This window comes from Erinaceus europaeus, chromosome 10 (genome assembly GCF_950295315.1).
Source record: "Erinaceus europaeus chromosome 10, mEriEur2.1, whole genome shotgun sequence".
NCBI lineage: Eukaryota > Metazoa > Chordata > Mammalia > Eulipotyphla > Erinaceidae > Erinaceus > Erinaceus europaeus.
The window spans coordinates 23,276,044-23,298,030 of record NC_080171.1 but is presented as its reverse complement, the minus strand read 5'-3'; the positions used below and the strand labels follow the sequence as shown (position 1 = coordinate 23,298,030).

Genomic DNA, 21,987 nt, shown 5'->3' with positions numbered 1-21,987 from the left:
CTGCTAGTGGGGGGCTTCCTTTCAGGACAGTTCTACAAGAGGAGATGCTGCTCTGATTTTAATTGTAATGTGGTAAACTGTCTGACCAGACTGCAGTCTGGGCCTTTTCTCCATGAACATTTCTGATTCAGGTAGATCCACCAAGACACAAAAGTGTCCAGAGAAAGAATTTAACTATTGCTCACTGGAAAAAGTATAGTAGACGGTTTAGTAGACTGGTTTTTTTTAAGAACCAGTCTACTAAACCAGTCTACTCATCTTTGCCACCCTACTCTTTGTTTCCTGTAGGAAAACAAAACAAAACAAAAACAAGCAAGCACATTTTTTTCTTTTTTTAATTTTGTTCAGCATTAAAGAAGGGAACTTCATAAACATTGATTGTCATTTACAGAAAACATTCAGAAATCATGTGTGCATTATTGGGGAATGCTAACAGTATCCAACTAATAATTTACAGGACATAAAATAGGGACAAAATCTATTACATTCTAAAGTAATATAAAACTTTTTTTTAATCATTAGGGAGAGCTGTTTCATACTAATTTATTTATAATAAAAAAAGAAACTCAATGCTTACTTTCTAAATGACTCAGACTGCAGTTTTACTCACATACACAGAAATTAGGACTTATATATTAAACAAGGAAAGAGAGATCAGAAAATTGTAAATTTTAAAACTATGTCACTGGGTTTATTTCTCGGTTGCTTTTTGCCTCTATGGGCCAGTAATAATACATGTAATAATGCAGTTAAACTCCCTCCAAATATCAGTGGTGACTATAAGAGGAATTATTTTTAAAGTATGATTATGGTGTTCATTTTTTTTTTTTAGAGTGAATACTTGTATTTTACATGTACTTGCAACGCACCGCTTATGCTTGGCCAGCAGTGGTGTGCATGCTAGTAAGACATGCCAGGAGCCCCTCTGAAGGAGCTTAGTGATTGGCAGGTACAGTCAGGACCAGACAGCCCATAGTGTCCTCAGGGTCACTCTATCTGAATAGGCTGGAGCTAAGGTAAAATCATCAAGTCTCTGAATTGTTGAAAGTGAAATGAAAATCATTTCTCTCATTCCTAAAAGCAAGGAAGTGTGATCAGGGATTTCAAAAATACTGGAAAGTCTCCTTTAAATCTAAATATCGTTTTTCTTATTATAAATCGATCATCATAAAATACTAGCCTTTCAAAGTCATATCTGGGATGCAGGACAAGTGCGGGGTTCACCGGACTTGCTCCCACCTGCTTTCGCACCAAGTGTGCCACATCTTTGATTTTGCTCCCTCTCAGCTTCTCCCCAGCACCCCCCAGGCCCTTTACATTTATTTGGTGAAGGTCAGTTATGGCTTCAGTGAATTAGTGGTCTGACCTCAGTTTATTAATAAGAAATAAACCTGTATAAAAATATCTTGTTCATCCGAAAGCAGAGTATGTTTTCCTCAAGCTGTTCCATGCAGAACGCGTTTGGACAAAACGTATTTGCTACAAGGAGAGATGACTTATTCAGGCAACTTATTTTTTTTCACTTTTGTTTTAGGCCAATTTTCCATACAAATTCTTTGGAGCCAATTTAATTGACAGCCCTGTCCCTTCTCAGCTATATTACAAAAGGAAGCATACACTTAACACCAGTGACCTGTCAAGATGCTCAAACTGTTATAAACCAGTTTCTGAGAAGAACATAACACACAGAAAAGAAGCAAGTACATATTTGCTCTTTGTTGTTTTTTTTCCCCTCTAAAAAATTTGTTACAAAGTCTTATGCTTAAACAGAGACATAGAAAAATCAGTGTATTCACTGTCTCTAGTTATTTACAGCAAAAATTACAGAGACAGCATACAATGTATTAGACCTTCCACAAGCATATATTAAAAGTAATTACATTTGAAAAAATATTTTTATTTTTCCTCTACATTTCTACAATACATACTCAGTTTTCTGTGGGTGTCATTTTTCATCCTTTTATGTGCTCATCAGACGAAGCAGACGGTGCTGTGCTCAGAAGTGGGACCTTAGCTTTGCAGATGAACCCAGTGTGTCTGCAGGTGCCCCTGACAGAGGCAGGCACATGCTCTCTCTCCGTCAGCGTCTGCCAGAAGAGGACAGTTTCCAGAAGGACCTTGAAGCCCAGCAGGGTGCAGATGCCCTGTGCTTCCCTCAACTGGGTTGATTCCATTTCAGTAACCTTGTGCTTTATTTTTGGCCATGAAGACAATCACTGAGCTGTTGTTTTACTCTCTGTTTTTCTTTTTTCCTCATTCCATGGAGGTCGTGCTGACAGTCATGCAGGAGGCAAAGGTTACCACGGCCAGTTCGTTCTGGAGGAATTTCAGCAGTGGAGGAAAGAATTACACAGATGGGTATATTCATCTGCTGCACAGGGATCCAGGGCCCTGCCTTTCATCCAGGGCAGTGGGACCTCAGCATGGAGGATGCTACCTCAGCCAGTGAGCAGTGACTACAGAGTAGGTACTGAAGGGAAAGCAAAACCTGTCTAAGGAATTGAAGCCACACATTGAGAGAGACACACTGAGGCTCAAAAGCATAAAGATTGTGCATTTGACATTCCAAAAAAAAAAAAACAGTGTTAAGAAATCGAGACCCCCACACCCCCCATAAAAACATGTTCAGGTGTTTCCTAGAAGCCACCTCCAAATAGGAATGTTTGACTTTTTAGGTTGCTACCTTTGTTCAAGTGACCTGTACCTATATCCTCTAGTAGAAAGATGTCTGTATAGAACCCTAGACAGACAGGGTCTTGCCCACCCCTTCCCTCAAATGTAATGGCATTATATCTTTGATAAACAGAACTTTAGGTATTATTTTAAACCAGAAGTATAAACTGTGGTCTCTGTTATGCCCACAGATGTGTTTGTCTGGTCTGCAGTGAGCTCTGAATTATCTGACATTATTTGATCCGATACTGTTAGGATGCTTCAGCAAAGCACTAGCATTAGCTGACAGCTAATTTTTTTTTTTTAAATAAGCTGTTTCTTGTTAGCTGGACACTGGACTGCTTCACTCATTTTCCTGAACTCCTAATCTTTCTGGACTTTTGGATGTTTAATCCTTGATTTTAAAGAACTTGAACTTCTAGTTATGAGAAAAACTCCTGCTTAAAGAAAAAAGAAAAAGAAAATGGTTATTAATTCTTATATGGTTTCCCTTATTAGGTTATTACTTATACCAGCAGTTGGGAGTAGAACAGCAAACAGTGCTTCATTTCAAGTTCATTCAAGATGAACTTTCCCCTATTCTTCATAAAGGAGACTTTGAAAAGTTTCACTATAGATGCAGGTTTAAAGTTATTGCTGTTCTATTGACAGGTATTTCTGGAAAGACATAGGTATCCTTCCCAGAATTTATTGCTAACGGTAGTGACTTTATTGGAAACGAAAGTTTATGGACAAAAAAATAAAAGAGGGAAACTTATTTTTTTAGTTTCCAGTGGCAGTAGATTCTATTTTTCTTGTTTCTACTACATATGGAAACAAACAAACAAAAAAAGGATAGAACATCTGTATCTGACTGATGTTTTTGAAAAAGAGCTGGTTAAGTTTTAGTTTGTCCTTGGGACACAAGAATTGTTTTTGCACTCAAGCCTGAGACACATGGGGATGGAGAAAGTGAGCTTGACTGCTGTGATGCTGTGTGTTGAACAAGGCAGCTGTGACAGGGAATGTTCTGAGACCTCCCTGGCACCCTGGTTAATATCCAGACGTCACTATGATTTAGAGTCTCCTATATTTGGTCAAAGAGGTCTAATTAATCCAGAAACCACTATAGTATTCATCTGTACCTACTCAGAGGTCCTTTAGTCCAGAGTCATAAAGACAGTGTTAAATAAAACAAAGGAAATCCAGAGAGGGAACATTTGCAGAATACATCTTTGCCCTAAGCTTTCAATGACTGAGGTGGGGGAGAAACTCATGAGGAAAGGTTACAAAGTTGATCCTGATCATCAATAGCAGGAGTGTAGGTGGGTTGTTAAACTATAGTTAGCATACTAGTCATCCTATTTCTTCCCAAAATTGCCTTTCCTATTAGAAGCCATGGATAGCCTAGATTTTGAATTCACAGATTCATTTATTTTGTACCTAATGCCACTTAGATTTCTGTATCTGACTTGCTTATAACTTTTAAGGAAGCTTAGGTTTGCTGCAAGCTATGTATTGCTACAGATGAGGCAGGTGGATTATTTGGCTCTTAGCAGGTTTTAGCAAACAAGGCTAAGTTGTCTTTACTCCTGTGCAACTTTTCAGCAAGTCTGAGCAGTAGAAGCAAGCTTAGTTTAACAATATGAAATTAATGCCTGCTGATCTGAAAGCCTTGTCAGACAGAGAGGTTCTGTCACTGGCATATTTAAAGTAGGTCAGTTATATTTTGTTGCCATTTTCTTGTTTTCTTTCCTCCTTCTTGATGTATTTTTTTTTAATGAAACATCCCTGAGTGGATACAGTGCAACATTCTGCATCAAGCAGTGATTGTCATTTACGAAGCATGAAGTGAAGAGTTTTAAGTCATGATTTTCTTCCAGTGCACCTTTTACCACAAATGAGTTATGACTGGTTCTTAGTCTTCATGGGATAAGGACAGAGATCACATGTGATCAAGAAAGTTGCCAGTATCATATTTTCAAAATACCTGGTGATGTTCAAAAGGACAGCTTTGTAAAATGACTCATTACTACTGAAAATATAATTTGGCTCTTTTCTAAGGGTGAGGTTTGGCAACTGTGGCCAAAAGCAAAAATCTCTCTACTGAAGTGAATTGAGTGTGTCTTGATTTCCACTATTTTGTTCTGGTTCGGTTTCTAGCTGTTTCTTGTCTCTAAGCTTCAAAATGTTCATGCCATCCCAATGAAACACTTGCAGTTGTGGAAAAACAAACAAACAAACACATACACAACCCCCCCAATTCAAATCCTGTACCTCCTGAGGCAAATGTGGACAACAATCTTTTTCAGCATCACCCATAGGAAAAGGGAAGTAAAAAATCCCTGCCACTTCATCAAATGAGCCACTTCACATCCTCAAAGGTAAATTGGAGGAAACAAATGATTCCCTTTACAACCAAGCAGGAATCACAGGCCGACAATGGAAAACACTGGGCCAAGAGAACAATGAAAACAGTTTGACATGAGTTCAAAGCTCAAAGGGAAACACCAAGTAGATACATTAAGTATCTTCTACACAAGCCAATCATAAAACATACATTGCGTTTGGAAACGGCTTGGTTTAATTGAGTGCCTTCCATTACCCTGTTTTCCTAGCAAGCAGTAAAGCAATCTTTCCATTAGAAGGAAATATGACTCTTGGAATTAATTCTTTATACAAAGAGCTAGCAGGAGTGACATTTACACCAAAAAGAATTGAGTCCCTGTAGCAGCATAATAAGCAATCTACAGCTGTCTTCCTAGACACTGAAGGTAATTTAGCTCAATGTAGTTAAATTAATTGAATATAACAGTAGTTGAGAAAGAGATTCATTATTTTAAAGCCATTTTGGTTTTCCCTGTTGGCTTGGAATTCGTTGATTATGAGGTGGGAAAAGACTGCTTTCTAAAAGAAAAGACAAATACTTCTGCTTGATGCATGAGGAATTCTGTGGCATCGCGGGAGAGTATAAGAAATTATTAAAACAAAAAATCACAATTCCCACTGAAGGATATTGAACAGAGCAGGTGTGGTCCTGTGCACGTGTGCACATGTTGTGTGTCTGCTTGGCAAGGAGAAAAGGAATCATCTCCCCATTTCCTGTCCTCTACTCAAAAGGCTCATGCCGTTCTAATAAAATGTTTGCACTAGTAGAAACCACACAAATTCAACCCCTATCTCCTGGGGCAAATAGGAAGTAACAACAACAACAAAAATTCTTTTCCCCCTACATCATTTCCTGAGGGTGGCTGAATCAGACTTATAGATCATAATTTTTATCTTGTTATGCACAGAGTTTTCTGTTTCTTTTTCTAAACTCTTAGGTATTTTTATCAGATCATGCCATAGGTATAAGGCTTCCAAAACAGAACAGATTATTTAGAATTTAATCTTTTCTAAATGATCTAGAGAAGATGGAGAGAAAAGTCTGAGATTTCCTAATCCTGATCTCTTCTTTCAAGTTCTGCACTTTAAAAAGTTGCTAAAAAGGAAAAAACAACAAACAACAAATAAACAAAACAAAACAAAATAAAAAACTCCAAACTACATAGGAGATTTTTTTTTTTTGGGGGGGGCAATTATTTCTATGTAACAATTCAGGTTCTTCTATTTTTTTAATCTGTCAAGTTTTTGCTATATTTTTTTGTAATTTCCTTTGGGAAGGATGGAAATTAAAAGTTCAAAGAAGAAGGACAGATAAAGTTCTACCTCTTTTTTATTGCTGTTTATTTCCTAACTTGTGAAAAAGAAGGACTAGAAAGAGCCAATTCTTTCCTTTGTGTATTCTCTTTCTATGTCTTCTCTGTAAAAAATGATTAGAGAGGATATGTTTACAAGACCCTGGGTTCTGATGTATCTCTTCACTCTAACTTTATTAGAAAAAAAAAATGCTGGTGATCATAGTTTATGAACTGTATTTCTTCGCTTCCAATACAATAAGCACCCAAATCAAGCTTCTATCACAACCTGATATTAAAAGAAAAAGGGATATACATGTCCTGGTGAAAAATAGGAAATATCTATTGTTTGGTCAAAAAAAGTCCCAAACTCCACAATGTTATCTGTGGTCTAATTCTTAAAACAGGAAAATGGCTCCAAATACTTATTTTTCTCCAGTATGCACTATCTTGACAAGGCTTTGATATCCTTAATAGCAATAGATTTTTTTTTTTTTTACACAGAGGCCATACACTGTATTTATTTGTTTGTACACTTATTTCTGAATTGGTTTCATCCTTTCATTGGCTCTAGATGAAAACTCTGCCTAGGGAAACAAAAATCCTGATTGTCTAACATAAAGGTAACATAAAACACAGAAGGTAAATAAGACAGTCTGACTGAACCTCCTTTTGCTAGCAGGTATGGTCTTTTAAGCCACAGTGCATGTGCATGTGTAAGTAATAGTCATATATAATATCCCCAGACATTATATACTTATTACATACATGCCCAGTGCATTCCAAGACAGCTACAAATTTACACATGCACCAGCTATCTATAAACATAGAAACGGGTAAGCCTACTAAGTGGAATTTTCTTAAATTATATTTGAACAATCAACAGGAAAAGTAATCAGGTAAAGTACCGCTCTGTTCTCATATATATCTACAATAAAATTCTATAAACAGTTGTCTCCCAAAACATACCCGAATTAAAAAAAAAGAACACCCCGTGTCCTGTATTTGTATATTTATGGTCGTTTCAAAAACAGACAAACAAATAAAAGAGCCCCACTCAGGTGCCTATGTACATTCTTCAAACTGTAGCGGTGAAAAATAACTCTTATTAAGTGCAGAACATTCCTAATGTTGCAGTAGTGACATTTTTTTCCTCAAGTCTCCATGAACACACTGCTTTTGTCTGGATGATGGTGCATTCTGTGACTAGGAGGCAGTTCTCTGGTCCCCTTCACTTGCAGGTGGAGGCACAGTCAGGGTTGAAAAGCTCCTTATACAGGGGAGGGAAGAGTGTGTTCACGATGTCGGGGTGTGATTGTTTAAAGACCTGCAGTTTCTCCCCATGCAAATTGCAGACTGCTGTGATGGTTGGTATCTTGGCTATTAGCTGCAGGATGGGGACACAAGAAAGGAGACAAGGAAGGAGCTGGTGAGTACCGTTTTCTGAAACCATATCCTTGCTGGCCCCAGATGGAAGGAAATGGCTTTGGAAAAAGATCTTGGGAGGGAGGAGGGGAAAAGAGTCACTTTTGGCTTCTCCTTTTGGAACAAAGCAGAACAAAAGAAAACAAAAGAAAACACACCCTCCCCCACTCTCTCAAGGGAAAATGAAAAGAAAGGAAAAGGCAGACCCAGTTTCCTGCTTCACTATTCTAGGAGTTTCTATGAGAGGAAGTTTCCTTTAATCATTAGAAATGGGTGCCCTGAAACTGGTTGGCTGTGTTGTGTGTGTGTATTCTTTCTTTTTTATTTTTTTGGTTGCCACCAGGGTTATTGCTGGTACTCGGTGCCTGGACAACAAATTCACTACTCCCGACAGCCATTTTTTCTTTTTCTTTTATTTTACTTTTTCTTCATTTGATAGGACAGAGAGAGGCTGAGAGAGGATAGGAAGATAGAGAGGGAGAGATACAGAGACACCTGTAACACTTGCTTCACTACTCCTGATGCCCCCCCCCCCCCTCCCCGGCCTACAGCTGGGAAGAGGGGAACTTGAGTTCAGATCTTTTAGCATGGGAACATGTACTCTCTAACAGGCATGCCACACATGTACCCTATACTTTTTTAAAAGAATATTTATTTATTTATTTACTGAGTAGAGACAGAAATCAGGGGAGGAGGGTGTGTATGTGTGTTTATGAGTGAGAGAGGGAGGGTTGGAGGGAGGGAGAGAGGGAGAGAGAGATGGAGAGAAAGAGACACTTCTACAGCTCTGCTTCACCACTTATGAAGCTTTCCCTTGCAGGTGGGGAGCAGGGGCTTGAAGGTGGACCCTTGAACATGGTAACATGCACTTTACCAGGTGCCCCACCACCCAGTTCCTGCATCATGCTCTGTGTCTCAGCTTTCTTATTGTAGCGCTCAGCTTACTAGTCATACCTACTTTTTTTTGCTTGTTGTATGAACTGAGATAGGTAATTGACATAAACACGTTAAGAACATTACAATGGGCTGCTAATGTTATTACCCATCATTTCCAGCAGATTTTTATGATGTGAATATCAGCTCCAGAAGGTGACAATGTTAGCAAGTTGCAACCTATAGAACAGACATAATTAGCTAGAGTGCTTTGCTGCCAAGTTCAGTAGCTTGCTATATCTCTTTAATTTTTACTTTAATTTAATGCATAAAATGAACCATATTTAGTCAAGGGAGAACTTGAGAGGTCACTGGCACTTAGCTTCTTTGGGAGGGGAGTGAAAAAAAGAGGGGATCTCACTATATTATATCTATTTAGATAACTGCTAGGTTTTGCTAGATGGCAATTATGTAGGGCATGATTTTTTTTTCAATTCAAGTATCCAGAAGACAGTGCTTTATAATAAAATAAAACAAAAGGTTCACAGTTTGGTAAATGCCTTGTAGGTGTTAAGAAATAAAAAAAAATCTCCAATTTTTAAAACAGTTATAATTTGGGAGACTTAAAAGCCATCACTTATTGTCAAAGTTAGCTTAAAAAACAAATGTGGTTATGATATATTATTGTGAGAATAAAGCCACATTTGCATATAGAGAATACTTTTATGAATGATAAACTTGATATTTAAAGTACCGAATAAAGTCACACTTAAAGTGATATTAAATAAAGCCCCTCTAATCACCAATTAGGTTCACATTGCTTCCTATCCTATTTAATAGTAAGAATTCATTTCAGCCTTTGAAGTATAAGAGGAAATAGGTAATTAGTTACTTTGTGGCTTTTCAAAATTAGAAATTTCTACTCTTTCATTAACTTTCCTTTTAACAACTAATGATTATGTGACCATATTATGAGTTATTCAAAAGTAACACTAGGATTTGAGTAGTTTACATATTCATTTGAAGGATCTAGAACACAGAAAGAACTAAAAACTTCATATTTTCTGACATTCCCATTTTCACTATTGTTAAAAGACAGGATTGAGCTGGGCAGTGGCACATTTGGTTGAGTGCACATTATAGTACATAAGGACCTGGGTTCAAGCCCCCAGTCTCTACCTGCATGAGGGAATCTTCACAAGCAATGAAGCAATTCTGCAGGACTCTCTCTCTTTCTCCCTCTCTCTTTCCCTCCCTATTGTCCCCTTTCCCCTTGATTTCTGTCTGTAAAAAATAAAAAATTTAAAAAGGCTAGAAATTAGAATAAAAGAATACAAAACAAAGCAAAAACATTGAAATCTGATTATATTTGAACTAGACTTGGGAGCTGAGTGTATTATTAGTGCCTTTCCAGGATATAGACAGGAGAGTTATTAGACCTAGAGAGGGAAATTGTTCCCTTTGTTTGGTCATATTAATTTGGAGAGGAATAACTTATAAGATTGCTATCTCCTATAAGGCATTAGCATTACAGAGAGGATGAGACTAGTGATTAAAAAAAAAAAGGAGTCTTGAAGTCTGACTGCCTGCGTTTGAATCCTGAATGTGGCTATTTACAGTTGTGTGATGTTGGAAAGTCAGCCTCTCAGCTTTCTTATCCATCACCAGCCCTAACAGTTCCTTGTCCCATAGGGCTTAGTGGTTAAATGAGTCAGTAGGGCCTGGGTAGTGGCTCGCCCAGTGCACAAGGACCATGGTTCAAGTCCCTCATGCCCACCTGCGGGGGGAAGCGTTGAGAGTGGAGAAGCAGGTTTGTAGGTACCTCTCTTCCCTTATGTGGGATTGGCATGCTATCTCTCTTCCTCATTTGTAGAATGAGCTGAGTAGTGAGCAATGATTTTGATACAGAGCACAGACCCATTTGAGCATAGAGCATGAAGAGGAGTTGTACTTACAGAGGACTCAGTGAGAGTCATCCATCAGATGTGGACCTTGCAGTCCCACCAGGAAATTCATGACTTGGGGGTGGGGTGGTGGCTAGAGGGACGAGGGGTGGGGTGGATGGGGACAACAGTTGAACAAATGAGCTACTGTAGAGGGTTTTTTTTTTTTCCATCCTCTTATTCATTTCATCTCCTACACCATCCCTTCTCTAAGGGAGCAGAAAATGCTTTAAAAACCATTGTACCCAGAGGCTGGGCAGTGGTAGACACTGTAGGCAGCACATATTACAATGGACAAGGACCTGGGTTCAAATCCCTTATCCCCACCGGCAGAGGAAGATTTCATAAATGTTGAAGCAGGGATGCAGAAGCTTCTGTCAGGCCTGGAAGGTCCCCAGTGAAGGGCACAGCAGGCATCCTCTCCTGTTCAGTGTCAGGCTCTGTAGCCAGGAATTTCCAAAGACACTCAGAGCAGCCTCAGTGGTGGCAGTTACTGGCTCAACAGCTGGGGAGGTGGCCCCAGAGCACTTGGAGATGGAGGGGATCATTGATTCCAAACCATCATGATATTTCCACATATTTAAATGATCCCCATGGCAGGTACAGACAAAGGGCTCACACTTGCCTTTCTCTCCACACACTTTCTCTTCATAAGCATTACTGAAGAGAAGAAGGCAGCTTGCGCTTAAACCTACGGGGTGTCTCCATGAGAGAAAGTTGTTATTGAAACAGAGATGATAATCATATGCTAGTTTTCAGAGGATGGCTTTACAAGAGAACCCATAGTTTTATCAGTGGTGTGTTTGATGTGGGGAACAGAGCCTGGAGAGTGAAACCAGTGAGCTTGTTCACACTTCTGGGTGATACAGATGCCCTGGGACCTCAAGTGGGAAGCCAGCTATGGTTCCATCAAAGAGGGAGAGACTGCAAAGAACTGACTGAATGGCAGGGGAGACAGCATAACATTTTTGCTAACAAACTCTCAAGCTGAGGCTTTGAGAGGTCCTAGGTTCAATGCTCTGTACCACCATAAACCAGAGCTGAGTAGTACTTTGGAAAACAAACAAAAACAACATTGACAGAAATGCACACCAAATGAGGCTAAATATTACCATGTCTCTGGCCCATTCTTTTTCTTTTTCTTTCTTTTTTTTTTGGGGGGGGGGTGAGGGTTTGATCAGCTACACTTTGAAACTTGATTTGATTTACAATACTGCATTTGAAGCCTCTTTCCAGATGCTAAGTAATATCCCCTTACTTTGGCCTTGGTTTCCATGTTGGTTCTGCCATAAAGTGGAAGCCAGCCTTTGGTTCAGCTGGAGCTTAAGGCAGAATAAACTATCAATACATGCACTCTAAACAGCTAATAGCTAGCCATACTTCATTCATCATGTGGACCTGACAGAAAACATTTTTTTCCTTTTTACTTAGAAGGGAATAAAGAAGAAAAAGGAGAAAGAAAAGAAGGATGAGAAGGAAAAGAAGGAGTAGAAGAGTGAGAGAGACACCTCCAGTTTTGCTTCATGACACCAGAAACATCTCCCCTGCAGGTGGGGACCTGGGGCTTTAACTTGGGTCTTTGTGCATGGTAACGTGTACTCAACCGAATGTGCTATCACTCAGCCCAGAGAAAACCAATTCTTTGGAGAGGGAGAATGAAACAGATACAGAGAGGTGTGAAGTGGGGAATTCTGAAGGCTTCCTAATTCCTTGGCTGTGTGCCTTCTTGAAGGCTGGCTAAACATTAAACCTTTGGATCCACAAAACAGTTCTCCATTAGTTAGGGTTTTCTTTTCTTTTATTTCTTTCTTAAGCTAGTGGGAATGGGTTCCTGTTACATGTAACTCAAGAGTTCTAATTAATACATTCACTTGCAACTTGATGAGCAAGGAGTAAGATCAGAACCACTCTTCTTATTTATAGGCCATCAGTCTTTTGGACAGCCCCTGGAATCCCTGGTTGCTTGGCCCATCACTGATGCCAATAAACCATAAAGAGTTAAAACTGATAAAAGTTATTTGAATTTTATGGGAACTTCTCAGGGAAACCCCTTAGAGGCCCCATACCATGTGCAATTAATTCATCGTTCTCATCCTTGCATTTGGCAAGGATGTACTCATAGTAAGTGCAGGTTGCTAAAGAAAGAAAAAGAAAGAAAGAAAGAGAGAAAGAAAGAGAGAGAGAGAGACCAACTTCTCCAGAAGGAAGCTATGTCTTTTGAATATATATTTGGAATTAAAAAAATATAAAAAAGGACTTGGGTCATCTATTGAACTTGTTGCTATTAACTTTGCTTTGTCTTGTATTATTGCTATAAGTAAAGACTATGTGAGAAAGCCTGGGAGGTGGTTTTGGGGGGGATGGTTTGACCTGGTACTTGGGTGGTGGTACACTAGTATGCTAACTTTGTGATACTTCATTGAATTATACATTAATCAAAAGAAACTTTTAAAAATATTTACTTATTTATTCCCTTTTATTGCCCTTGTTTTATTGTTGTAGTTATTATTGTTGTTATTGATGTCATTGTTGTTGTATAGGACAGACATAAATAGAGAGAGGAAGGGGAGACAGAGAGGGGGAGAGAAAGAGAGACACCTGCAGACCTGCTTCACCACCTGTGAAGCAACTCCTCTGCAGGTGGGGAGCCAGGGGCTTGAACCGGGATGCTTATGCTGGTCCTTATGCTTTGCACCACCTGCACTTAACCTGCTGAGCTACAGCCTGACTCCCAGAAAACTTTTTATTTTAGGAGTTGTGATGGCTTACCCAGAAGAGTGCACACACCACAGTGTACAACAATCTGGGTTCAATCCTCTGGTCCCCATTATGCGGGGGTCTTCATAAGTAGTGAAGCAAAAAGTGTCTCTCCTCTCTATTAAAAGAGGCCACAGCTCAGAGGAAAGGGAAACAAAAGATTCAATCGCATTTACAATTGAACCCAGAAAGATAAGATACCTTGGGGTGAATCTCATGAAGGAAGTAAAGGACCTTTGCAACAAAATCAATAGGACATTGTTAAAAGAAATAGAGAAGGACACACAGAACCTTCCTTATTCCCGAATTAGAAAAATAAACATTATTAAAATGGCCATTCTACCTAAAGCAACTTATAATTTCAATGCAATTCCTATCAAGATTCCAGTGGTATCTTTCAATCAAATTGAACAACTTTACTAAAGATCTGTTTGGAACCACAAAACCCCACAAATATCCAAAACAGTTCTGAGAAAAAAGGAAAAATATGGAGGTATTACGCTCCCCAACTTCAGCTTATACAATAAAGCAGCAGTAATCAAAACAGCATAGTACTGGAATAAGAATGGAGCAAAATCAAGAGCCCAGAAATGAATCCACATATATACAACCAGCTAATATATGATGACAAAGGGGCCAAAGCCATTCAATAGGGTAAAAACAAGTCTCCTCAACAAATGATGTTGGGAAAATGAGACAACCACATGTAGAAAAGTGAAACTAGATCAGCACTTGACATCATACACCAAAATCAAGTCAAAATGGATCAAAGATCTGGATATTAGGCCAGAAACTCTAATATTTATAGAAGAAAATGTTCCTGAAACTTTGTAGGACCTTCACATCAAAGATGTATTTGGAGATTCACCCTCCTGGGCATGGGGAATGAAAATGAGAATCAATAAATGGGACTACATGAAACTAAAAAGCTTCTACACATCAAAAACAGACTATATAAAGATAACCAGGCAATCCAGTAAATAGAAGATATTTGCACATCACACATCAGATAAGTGACTGATAGCAAACATATATACAGAATTGGTACAGATCTACAAAAGAAGTAAAAATAACCCAATAAAAAGTAGAACAAAGAACTAAACAGTTTTTTAATTTTTAAAAAATTTTATTTATTTTCCTTTTTGTTGCCCTTGTTGTCTTTTTATTATTATTGTTGTAGTTATTATTGTTGTTATTATTGATGTCACCTTTGTTGGATAGGGCAGAGAGAAATGGAGAGAGGAGGGGAAGACAGAGAGGAGAAAAGAAAGACACCTGCAGACCTGCTTCACTGTCTGTGAAGCAACTGCCTTGCAGGTAGGGAGCTGGGGGTTCGAACCGCTAAACAGTTTTTTAAAGAAAAGGTAAACATGGCCCACAGATGCATAAAAAATGCCTCATTTATAGAAAGTGCAAATTAAAATTACTGTGAGATACCATCACACCTTAGAGAATGGCTTATAGCAAAAAACCAGGAAAGGACAGGTGTTGGAGAGGTTGTGGGGGAAAAGGAACTCTGAGCCACTGCTGTTGGGAATGCAAACTGGTACAGCCGCTTTGGAAGATTTCATGGACAGTCCTTCAACAAGTAAAAATGAAATTTTTACTTGGGAATTGTGTGGACTTGTACCCCTCTTATCCTATGGTTTTGTAAATGTTTCCTCTTTATAAATAAAAAAATGAAATTACCTCATTATATAGCAATGCCACTCTTGGGCATTTATCTAAAGGACACTTACATACTAATTTGAAGGGTTATATGCAACCCTATATTCATAGGTGTATTATTCACAACAGCCAAAGAGAGGAAGCAGCCTAAAGGCCCATCAACAGATGACTGACTAAAGAATTTATGGGATATATATTCCAAGGAATACTTCTCTGCAATCAAAAAAAGATGATATTATGTCCTTTGGGACAAAATGGATAGAATTGGAGGTGATTATGCTTAGCAAAATAAATAAAGAGATGAAAGAAAACTACCAGATTGTTTCACTCATATGTGGAATCTAGAGAACTGATACACACTAACTTGCCAAACAAAACAAACAAAAAACAGAAGCAAGCAAACTATAAGACTTGTGAGAGAACTATGGTGGTTATCTTTGGGAGATGGAAGGGTGGGGAGACAGAATTTTGGTGGTAGGTGTGGTGTGGAACTGAACTATTCACTGTAATTTTACAATCTCATAACCTACTATTAATAATAACAACAACAATAACAAAAGGGCCGTAAAAATGGGTGGATTCATTCAGACACTGAGCCCCTGGATAACTCTGGTGGAAATAAAAAAGTTCATTAATAAAAAATGAAATGAAAGATAAAAAAAGAGCTCCTTTTCCCTTGTGTTTGGGGAAATAGCTGAGTTGGCAATGTGTAGGACTTGTGAGTACAGGCCCCTGGTTCTATCCCCAGTGCCACATGTACTGGAGTAGAGCGCCAGCTTCTCTCTCTTTTTCTTTCTCTCTCATATAGAATTAATAAAAACCATTGTTTAATGCCTTTTCCTTTGTTAAGAAAAAATAGCACAACCCTATCGTTTTATGTATTTATAGTTCTGGGAAATGAACTCAGTGCCCCAACAAGCACTCAGTCACACATTGCAATATTTAAAAAAAATTGTTTTTGGTAGAGACAAAGTTGAGAGGAGAAAGGAAAATAGAGAAGGATAAAGAAACACCTATTGCACTGTTTCACTGTTTGCAAAGCTTACCCCCCTCCACACCATTGCAGGAGATTAGAGGCTTAAACCCAAGTCCTTGCGCAGTGTAATGTGTATGTTCAACCACCACCTGGCCCCTAAAACCTAATGAAAGAATACATAATTTCTGAATTTTAAAAGTATCTCTAGGTCTATGTTTTATAAAGAGTACAAATTACTCACTGATACTTGAGTTTTAATTTCAAGACTATGTTTTTTTTTTTTTTCTCACAGTGGCAGGAAATGAGTCCAAGGCTTCATACATGCAGGGCATCTCCATGGTCACTAAGCAGCACCCACAGTCTGGAGTTCAGTGCCTACACCTATACTTGTCTTTGACATCTGTGCCACCTGGCCATGGCTGTACTGGCTGGCAGGATAAGTGGCCTTTGCATACCACACAGAAGGCATCTCTGCCCACCTCCTGGGCATTGGGCCTTGGCCTTTGGTAAATACAGCTTTTCCTAGAGATTGGTTTCAGAATGTCAGATGCCCTGCCAGAGCAAATGCTGAGAATGGTTGCCACTGTTTAAGAGTCATTGTGGAGGCAGAAGAGCTCCAAGATCATGATGGCAGAGGGACTGCTTTTGGGAAGATGAAGAAGTACTGACAGGTAGAACAGTCTCCCTAAATTTAAACAGAATGAACCAGGGTCATGGAGGTAGCATAATGGTTATGTAAAAGACTTTCACATCTAAGGCTTCTAGGTCCCAGGCTTCAATCTTTGGCACCACCATAAGCCAGAACAACAAAAAACAACACAACACCAAAACTGAATCCTTTGGGAGAGACTGCAGGCTTACAGATGGGATATCTTCATGCAGTTGGTACCATTTAAAGTGTTTAAAATACTGGTACCCATCTTCCTAATACTTGCCAGTAATTGAATCTGAGACTTAGACCAATGGAGGGACTAATCCAAAGTCACACAAAGTTGAGAGCAGTGTTATACATTCTGCTCTATGTTCCTTCCTTATTAGTTCAGGCACCATCCTATTAAAAGGGAGACTATTTCAAGGAAGAGTTCACACAAAAGCCCAGGTCCACACAGAACTGTGGGAGTAGTGCTTTGCTATCCAGCTTCAGTTAATTTTAGACAAGACATTATTTTCTTCTAGTGCTTTCTCCCATTTCAAGCTTTGCACCATTCTTTCTTAATAAGAAAAGGACTACATTGTATATTTTTTTCTCACAAAGATGGGGAAAGGTGAGCTAAGTTGACTTAGAATCAGTATTTTAATTTTGATTCCTGTTATTAAATCTTTTATTGTGTAATGTCTACGTCTCTTCTTATTTCCCATACCAGTGCTCCAGGAAGTAGAAAATGGTATAAGCATAAGAACTTTACTCTCCTAGAAGAGTAGTAATCACAATTTAACATTCGGTTCAAGTTTATATTATATATATTCATATTCAAAGCACTGCTCAGTTCTGGTTTATGGTGTTGCTGGGGATTGAACCTAGGACTTCAGAGCTTTAGGCAAGAAAGTCTTTTGGATAACCACTATGTTATTTTCTTAGATATCTTATTGAACTTCAAAGTGCATCTGTATGGGAGCAAGACATTACAGTAATTTGGAGATGAAGCAATGAGGCTTTTTTCTTCTTCTTCTTTTTATTTTTAGAAGTAGGTGAATTTCCTGAGAAGAACAACAACAATTTTTTGTCTAACTCTGGATTTTAGAAAGACTTTCATTTTTATTGTAGTAAATATAGGGGTTGAATATTTGGGGGATTCCAAATGAAGGAACTCCCCCATATTATTTAACCAGAGTAATTTATGGTTATAAACCCCAGAACATTGATGTATCTATTATTGCTCTTCTCTCCTATGAATCTGAAAACATTTAAAAGATTTGCTTTTGACTAAGAGGAAAATCAAGTCAGAGAAAGATAATTTATCTTTGTTCATCTAGTAAGTGAAAATTCACACTAGAGGGAACAATAGTTCCACAGTGTAGAAATGTTCTTCCTAGTGATGTATACCTCTCAACAAAATGCTGCCATATGAAGCAGACTGTTTAGCTCATGGAGACTTTTTTGTTATTGTTGTTGTTGCCTCCAGGGTTATTGCTGGGACTTGGTGCTTGCACTATGAATCCTCTGTTCCTGGAGGCCATTTTTCCCGTTTCTGTTGTCCTTGTTGTTATTGCTATTTTGTTGTTGCATAGGACAGAGAGAAATCGACAGAGGAGAGGAAGACAGATAGGGGGAGAGAAAGATAGACATGTGCTGACTTACCTGACTGCCTGTAAGGAGACCCCCTTTCAGGTGGGGACCTAGGGGGCTCAAACTGGGATCCTTATGCCAGTCCTTGTGCTTTGCACCTTATGTGCTTTACCTGCTGTGTTACTGCCTACCCTCCTATTTGTTTTTCAATAGTGGTATTCTGTATGTGCAAAGTAAAGCCTAACAGTATTTCTAACTATAGGCTTTGCTTTTTCAAATAAAGAATTTCAAGAGCAGCGGCCAGGTGGTGGCGCACTTGGTTGAGTGCACATGTTACAGTGCACAAGGACCCAGGTTCGAGCCCCTGGTCCCCATTTGCAGGGGGAAAGCCTTGCAAGTGGTGAATCAGGGCTGCAGGTATCTCTGTCTCTCTATCTCCCCTTCCCTCTTGATTTATGGCTGTCTCTGTCCAATAAATAAATAAAGATAATAAAAAAATTAAAAAAATAGTTTCAAGAGCAAAGTGGTAGGGTTTTAATGATGAAAACATAAAAGAGCTGGGTTTCTATCATCTTTAAGAAAGAATAAGTTTCATTTCTTAAAGGAACTTCATCCACTGAAAAAATCTACTTCTTCAGAAATCAAAGATGCTAAAAGCAAAACAAACAGACAAACAAAAAAGCCCAACCAAACAAAAAACTGAGATAGTGCTGAGCCTTTAAAAATACTTTAAAATCTAATATAATGCTATGTGTGTGTGTGTGTATGTCAGTGAGGAATTACTTCCTTACTTGCAAATATGACCTTGCTTAGAAATAGGGTCTTTGACCCCTGTGAGGTCATTAGGAGAGACTCTAATTGGATCTGATCTGTGTCCTTACAAAAAATGGGGACATTTGTACGCAGAGACAGACATGACCATAGGGGAAACTGACAGCTGAACAGGGGTGTGCTTTTACAAGCCAAGGCACAACAAATGGCCTCTAGCCATCAGAAGCTCAAAGAAAGGCATGGAACAGATTTTGAGACCAGCAAAGTAGCTCACTTGGATAGTGTGCTGTTTTATCATGTTCATGATTCAGGTTCGAGCCTGGCTCCCACTGCATTGAAGGAAATTGCAGTTCTGTGGACTTTTTCATTCTCTCTGCCTCTTGTCCTCTAAATGATGATGATGATGATGATGATGATGATTATGGAAGAGATTTTGCCTTGTTTTTAGAAAGAACTGACTCCTGTTAGTATCTTGTTTTTGGAAATTTAGCTTCCTGAAATGTAACATAATAAATTTCTTTTTTTTAATTAGTGATTTAATATTGACTCACAAAACTATAAGATAATAGGGGTATAATTTCATATAGCTTCCACCACTGGAGTTCTGTGTCTCATCCCTTCCATTTGAAACTACAGTAGTCCTCCCCAGGTACTGACATAGTCTGATTCTATCTCTATTTCTTTTTTTTTTTTTAAATATTTTATTTTATTTACTTATTCCCTTTTGTTGCCCTTGTTGTTTTATTGTTGTAGTTATTATTGTTGTTGTCGTTGTTGGATAGGACAGAGAGAAATGGAGAGAGGAGGGGAAGACAGAAAGGAGGAGAGAAAGATAGACACCTGCAGACCTGCTTCACCGCCTGTGAAGCGACTCCCCTGCAGGTGGGGAGCCGGGGTTTGAACCGGGATCCTTATGCCGGTCCTTGTGCTTTGCGCCACCTGCGCTTAACCCGCTGCACTACAGCCCGACTCCCTCTATCTCTATTTCTATCTATATATCTATTTCCCCCATTTTTTTCAATGGTCCTGCCTTCACTTCCTTTCTAGATCACCCCTACACCTATTGCTATTTCCAAGTGTAAGGCAGTAACTTTCTACTGTTTAACCCTTGACCTCCAGAGAAAAACCACAAATATGAAAATTAATTCCTACTTTTATGATCGTTTTTCTTTGGTGAGTAATCTGTCTCAGTACTATTCTTAAAGTTCACTATTGTTAATTAAGTTGAATCAGGAAATTGAGAGCACATTTCTTGTATTTTGCCCATGGGATACTTGGCCATCTTGAAAAACAGAACAGCACAAACCTTGCATGATGCTTAACTCAGATGGGAGATTTACGAATCATTAGTCTACTCTTGTATGGGTAGTTGTTTTATTTACAGCGCACCGGAGAGAGAGCCAGGCACTCTCTGTTAGAGTATCAATAATAACACAGAGTTCTTTCTTTCACACTGTGTTCTACACCCCTGTGTATCAATTCTTATTACTTTATAGTTCTTCATGGTTATTGATTAAAAAAAATCTATATACTCATAATTTCCCCCTAGATTTGATTACTGAAGTGATTACACAAACTCTTGACATATGAATTTAGATTTTTTTCTTTTTTGTTATGAACACTTGTTCTAAAAGAAACATACTCAGTTCTTTTGATTTGCTTTTCTATTTCTGGGGTTAGGTCCATTAATATCCTTTATAAAGAAAGACATTCTCCATTCTGCTATAACTGTATAGCTTCCCTGGAAATGGTCACTTCAAAATTTATGTAATTTTATTTATTTTTAAATATTTATTTATTTTCCTTTTTGTTGCTCTCGTTATTTTATTGTTATAGTTATTATTGTTGTTGTTATTGATTTCATCATTGTTGGATAGGACAGAGAGACATGGAGAGAGGAGGGGAAGAGAAAGACACTTGCAGACCTGCTTCACCGCTTGTGAAGTGACTCTCCTGCAGGTGGGGAGCCGGGGGCTCAAACTCGGATCCTTACACCGGTACTTGGGCTTTGCGCCACGTGTGATTAACCCGCTGTGATACCACCCGACCCCCATTATTTTATTTAGTTTTTTAAGCTTTTATATTCATTTATTTATTTTCCCTTTTGTTGCCCTTGTTTTTTTATTGTTGTTGTAGTTATTATTGTTGTTATTATTGATGTCATCATTGTTAGATAAAACAGAGACAAATGGAGAGAGGAGGGTAAGACAGAGAGGGGGAGAGAAACATAGACAACCTGCAGACCTGCTTCACCGCTTGTGAAGCGACTCCCCTGCAGGTGGGGAGCCAGGGACTCGAACCGGCAGCATTGTGCTTTGCACCAAATGTGCTTAACCCACTGTGCTACTGCCAGACTCCCCATAATTTTATTTATTTAAGTAGTGACAGAGGTGGGGAGAGAGAGAGGGGAGGGAGGGAGGAAGGGAGGAAGAGAGAGAGAGAGAGAGACACTACAGCTCCAAAGCTTCCTTCAGTGTGATAGTTTGGTGAGGACTGGGCTTGAACCTCGGCTGTGCACATGTCAAAACAGCACACTATCCAAATAGCTATCTCATTAGCCTTTATATACCTTTTTAACTTTCAAAAATTGTTGGGGCCAGGAGACAGTTCACCATAGGGCATGGGTCTTGGCATGCCTGTGACTAGGTTCAAACTAGGTTTGACTAGGTTTAAACCTCAGCACCACAGGCACAAGCAGAAGCCTAATGGATGGTAGACTAGTACTATGTGTTCTTCTCCTTGTTTCTCTCCCTACACTAAAATAGAGTAAAAAATAATTGGTCTAGGGGTATGAGGCCCTGGAATCTCTGCACTGAAGAAAAGAAGAAGGGCTGAGTGGTGCACAGGTGGTAGAGCACACAGGTTACAATGTGCAAGGACCTGCATTTGAGGCTGTGGCCCAGGTGCAGGAGTGGTAAAGCAGTGCTGCTGGTGTCTTCCTCGTTATTCCTCCTTCCCTCTCCATTTCTCTCTGTCCTGCTAAATAAGTAAAATAAATAAATACATAAGGAAATA

At 38.9% G+C, this 21,987-nt stretch overlaps 1 protein-coding gene across 1 annotated transcript in view; it reads right to left on the bottom strand.

Moving 5' to 3' along the window:
* Positions 1-327: 327 nt before the first annotated feature.
* Positions 328-21,987, bottom strand: part of RORB (RAR related orphan receptor B) — a 240,089-nt gene continuing 218,429 nt past the window's right edge. Inside the window, exon 10 of the mRNA XM_060199296.1 lies at positions 328-7,719. Within this exon, the coding sequence (XP_060055279.1) occupies positions 7,564-7,719 (156 nt within the window). The 3' untranslated portion in view covers positions 328-7,563. The remainder of the gene's footprint in view (positions 7,720-21,987) is intronic.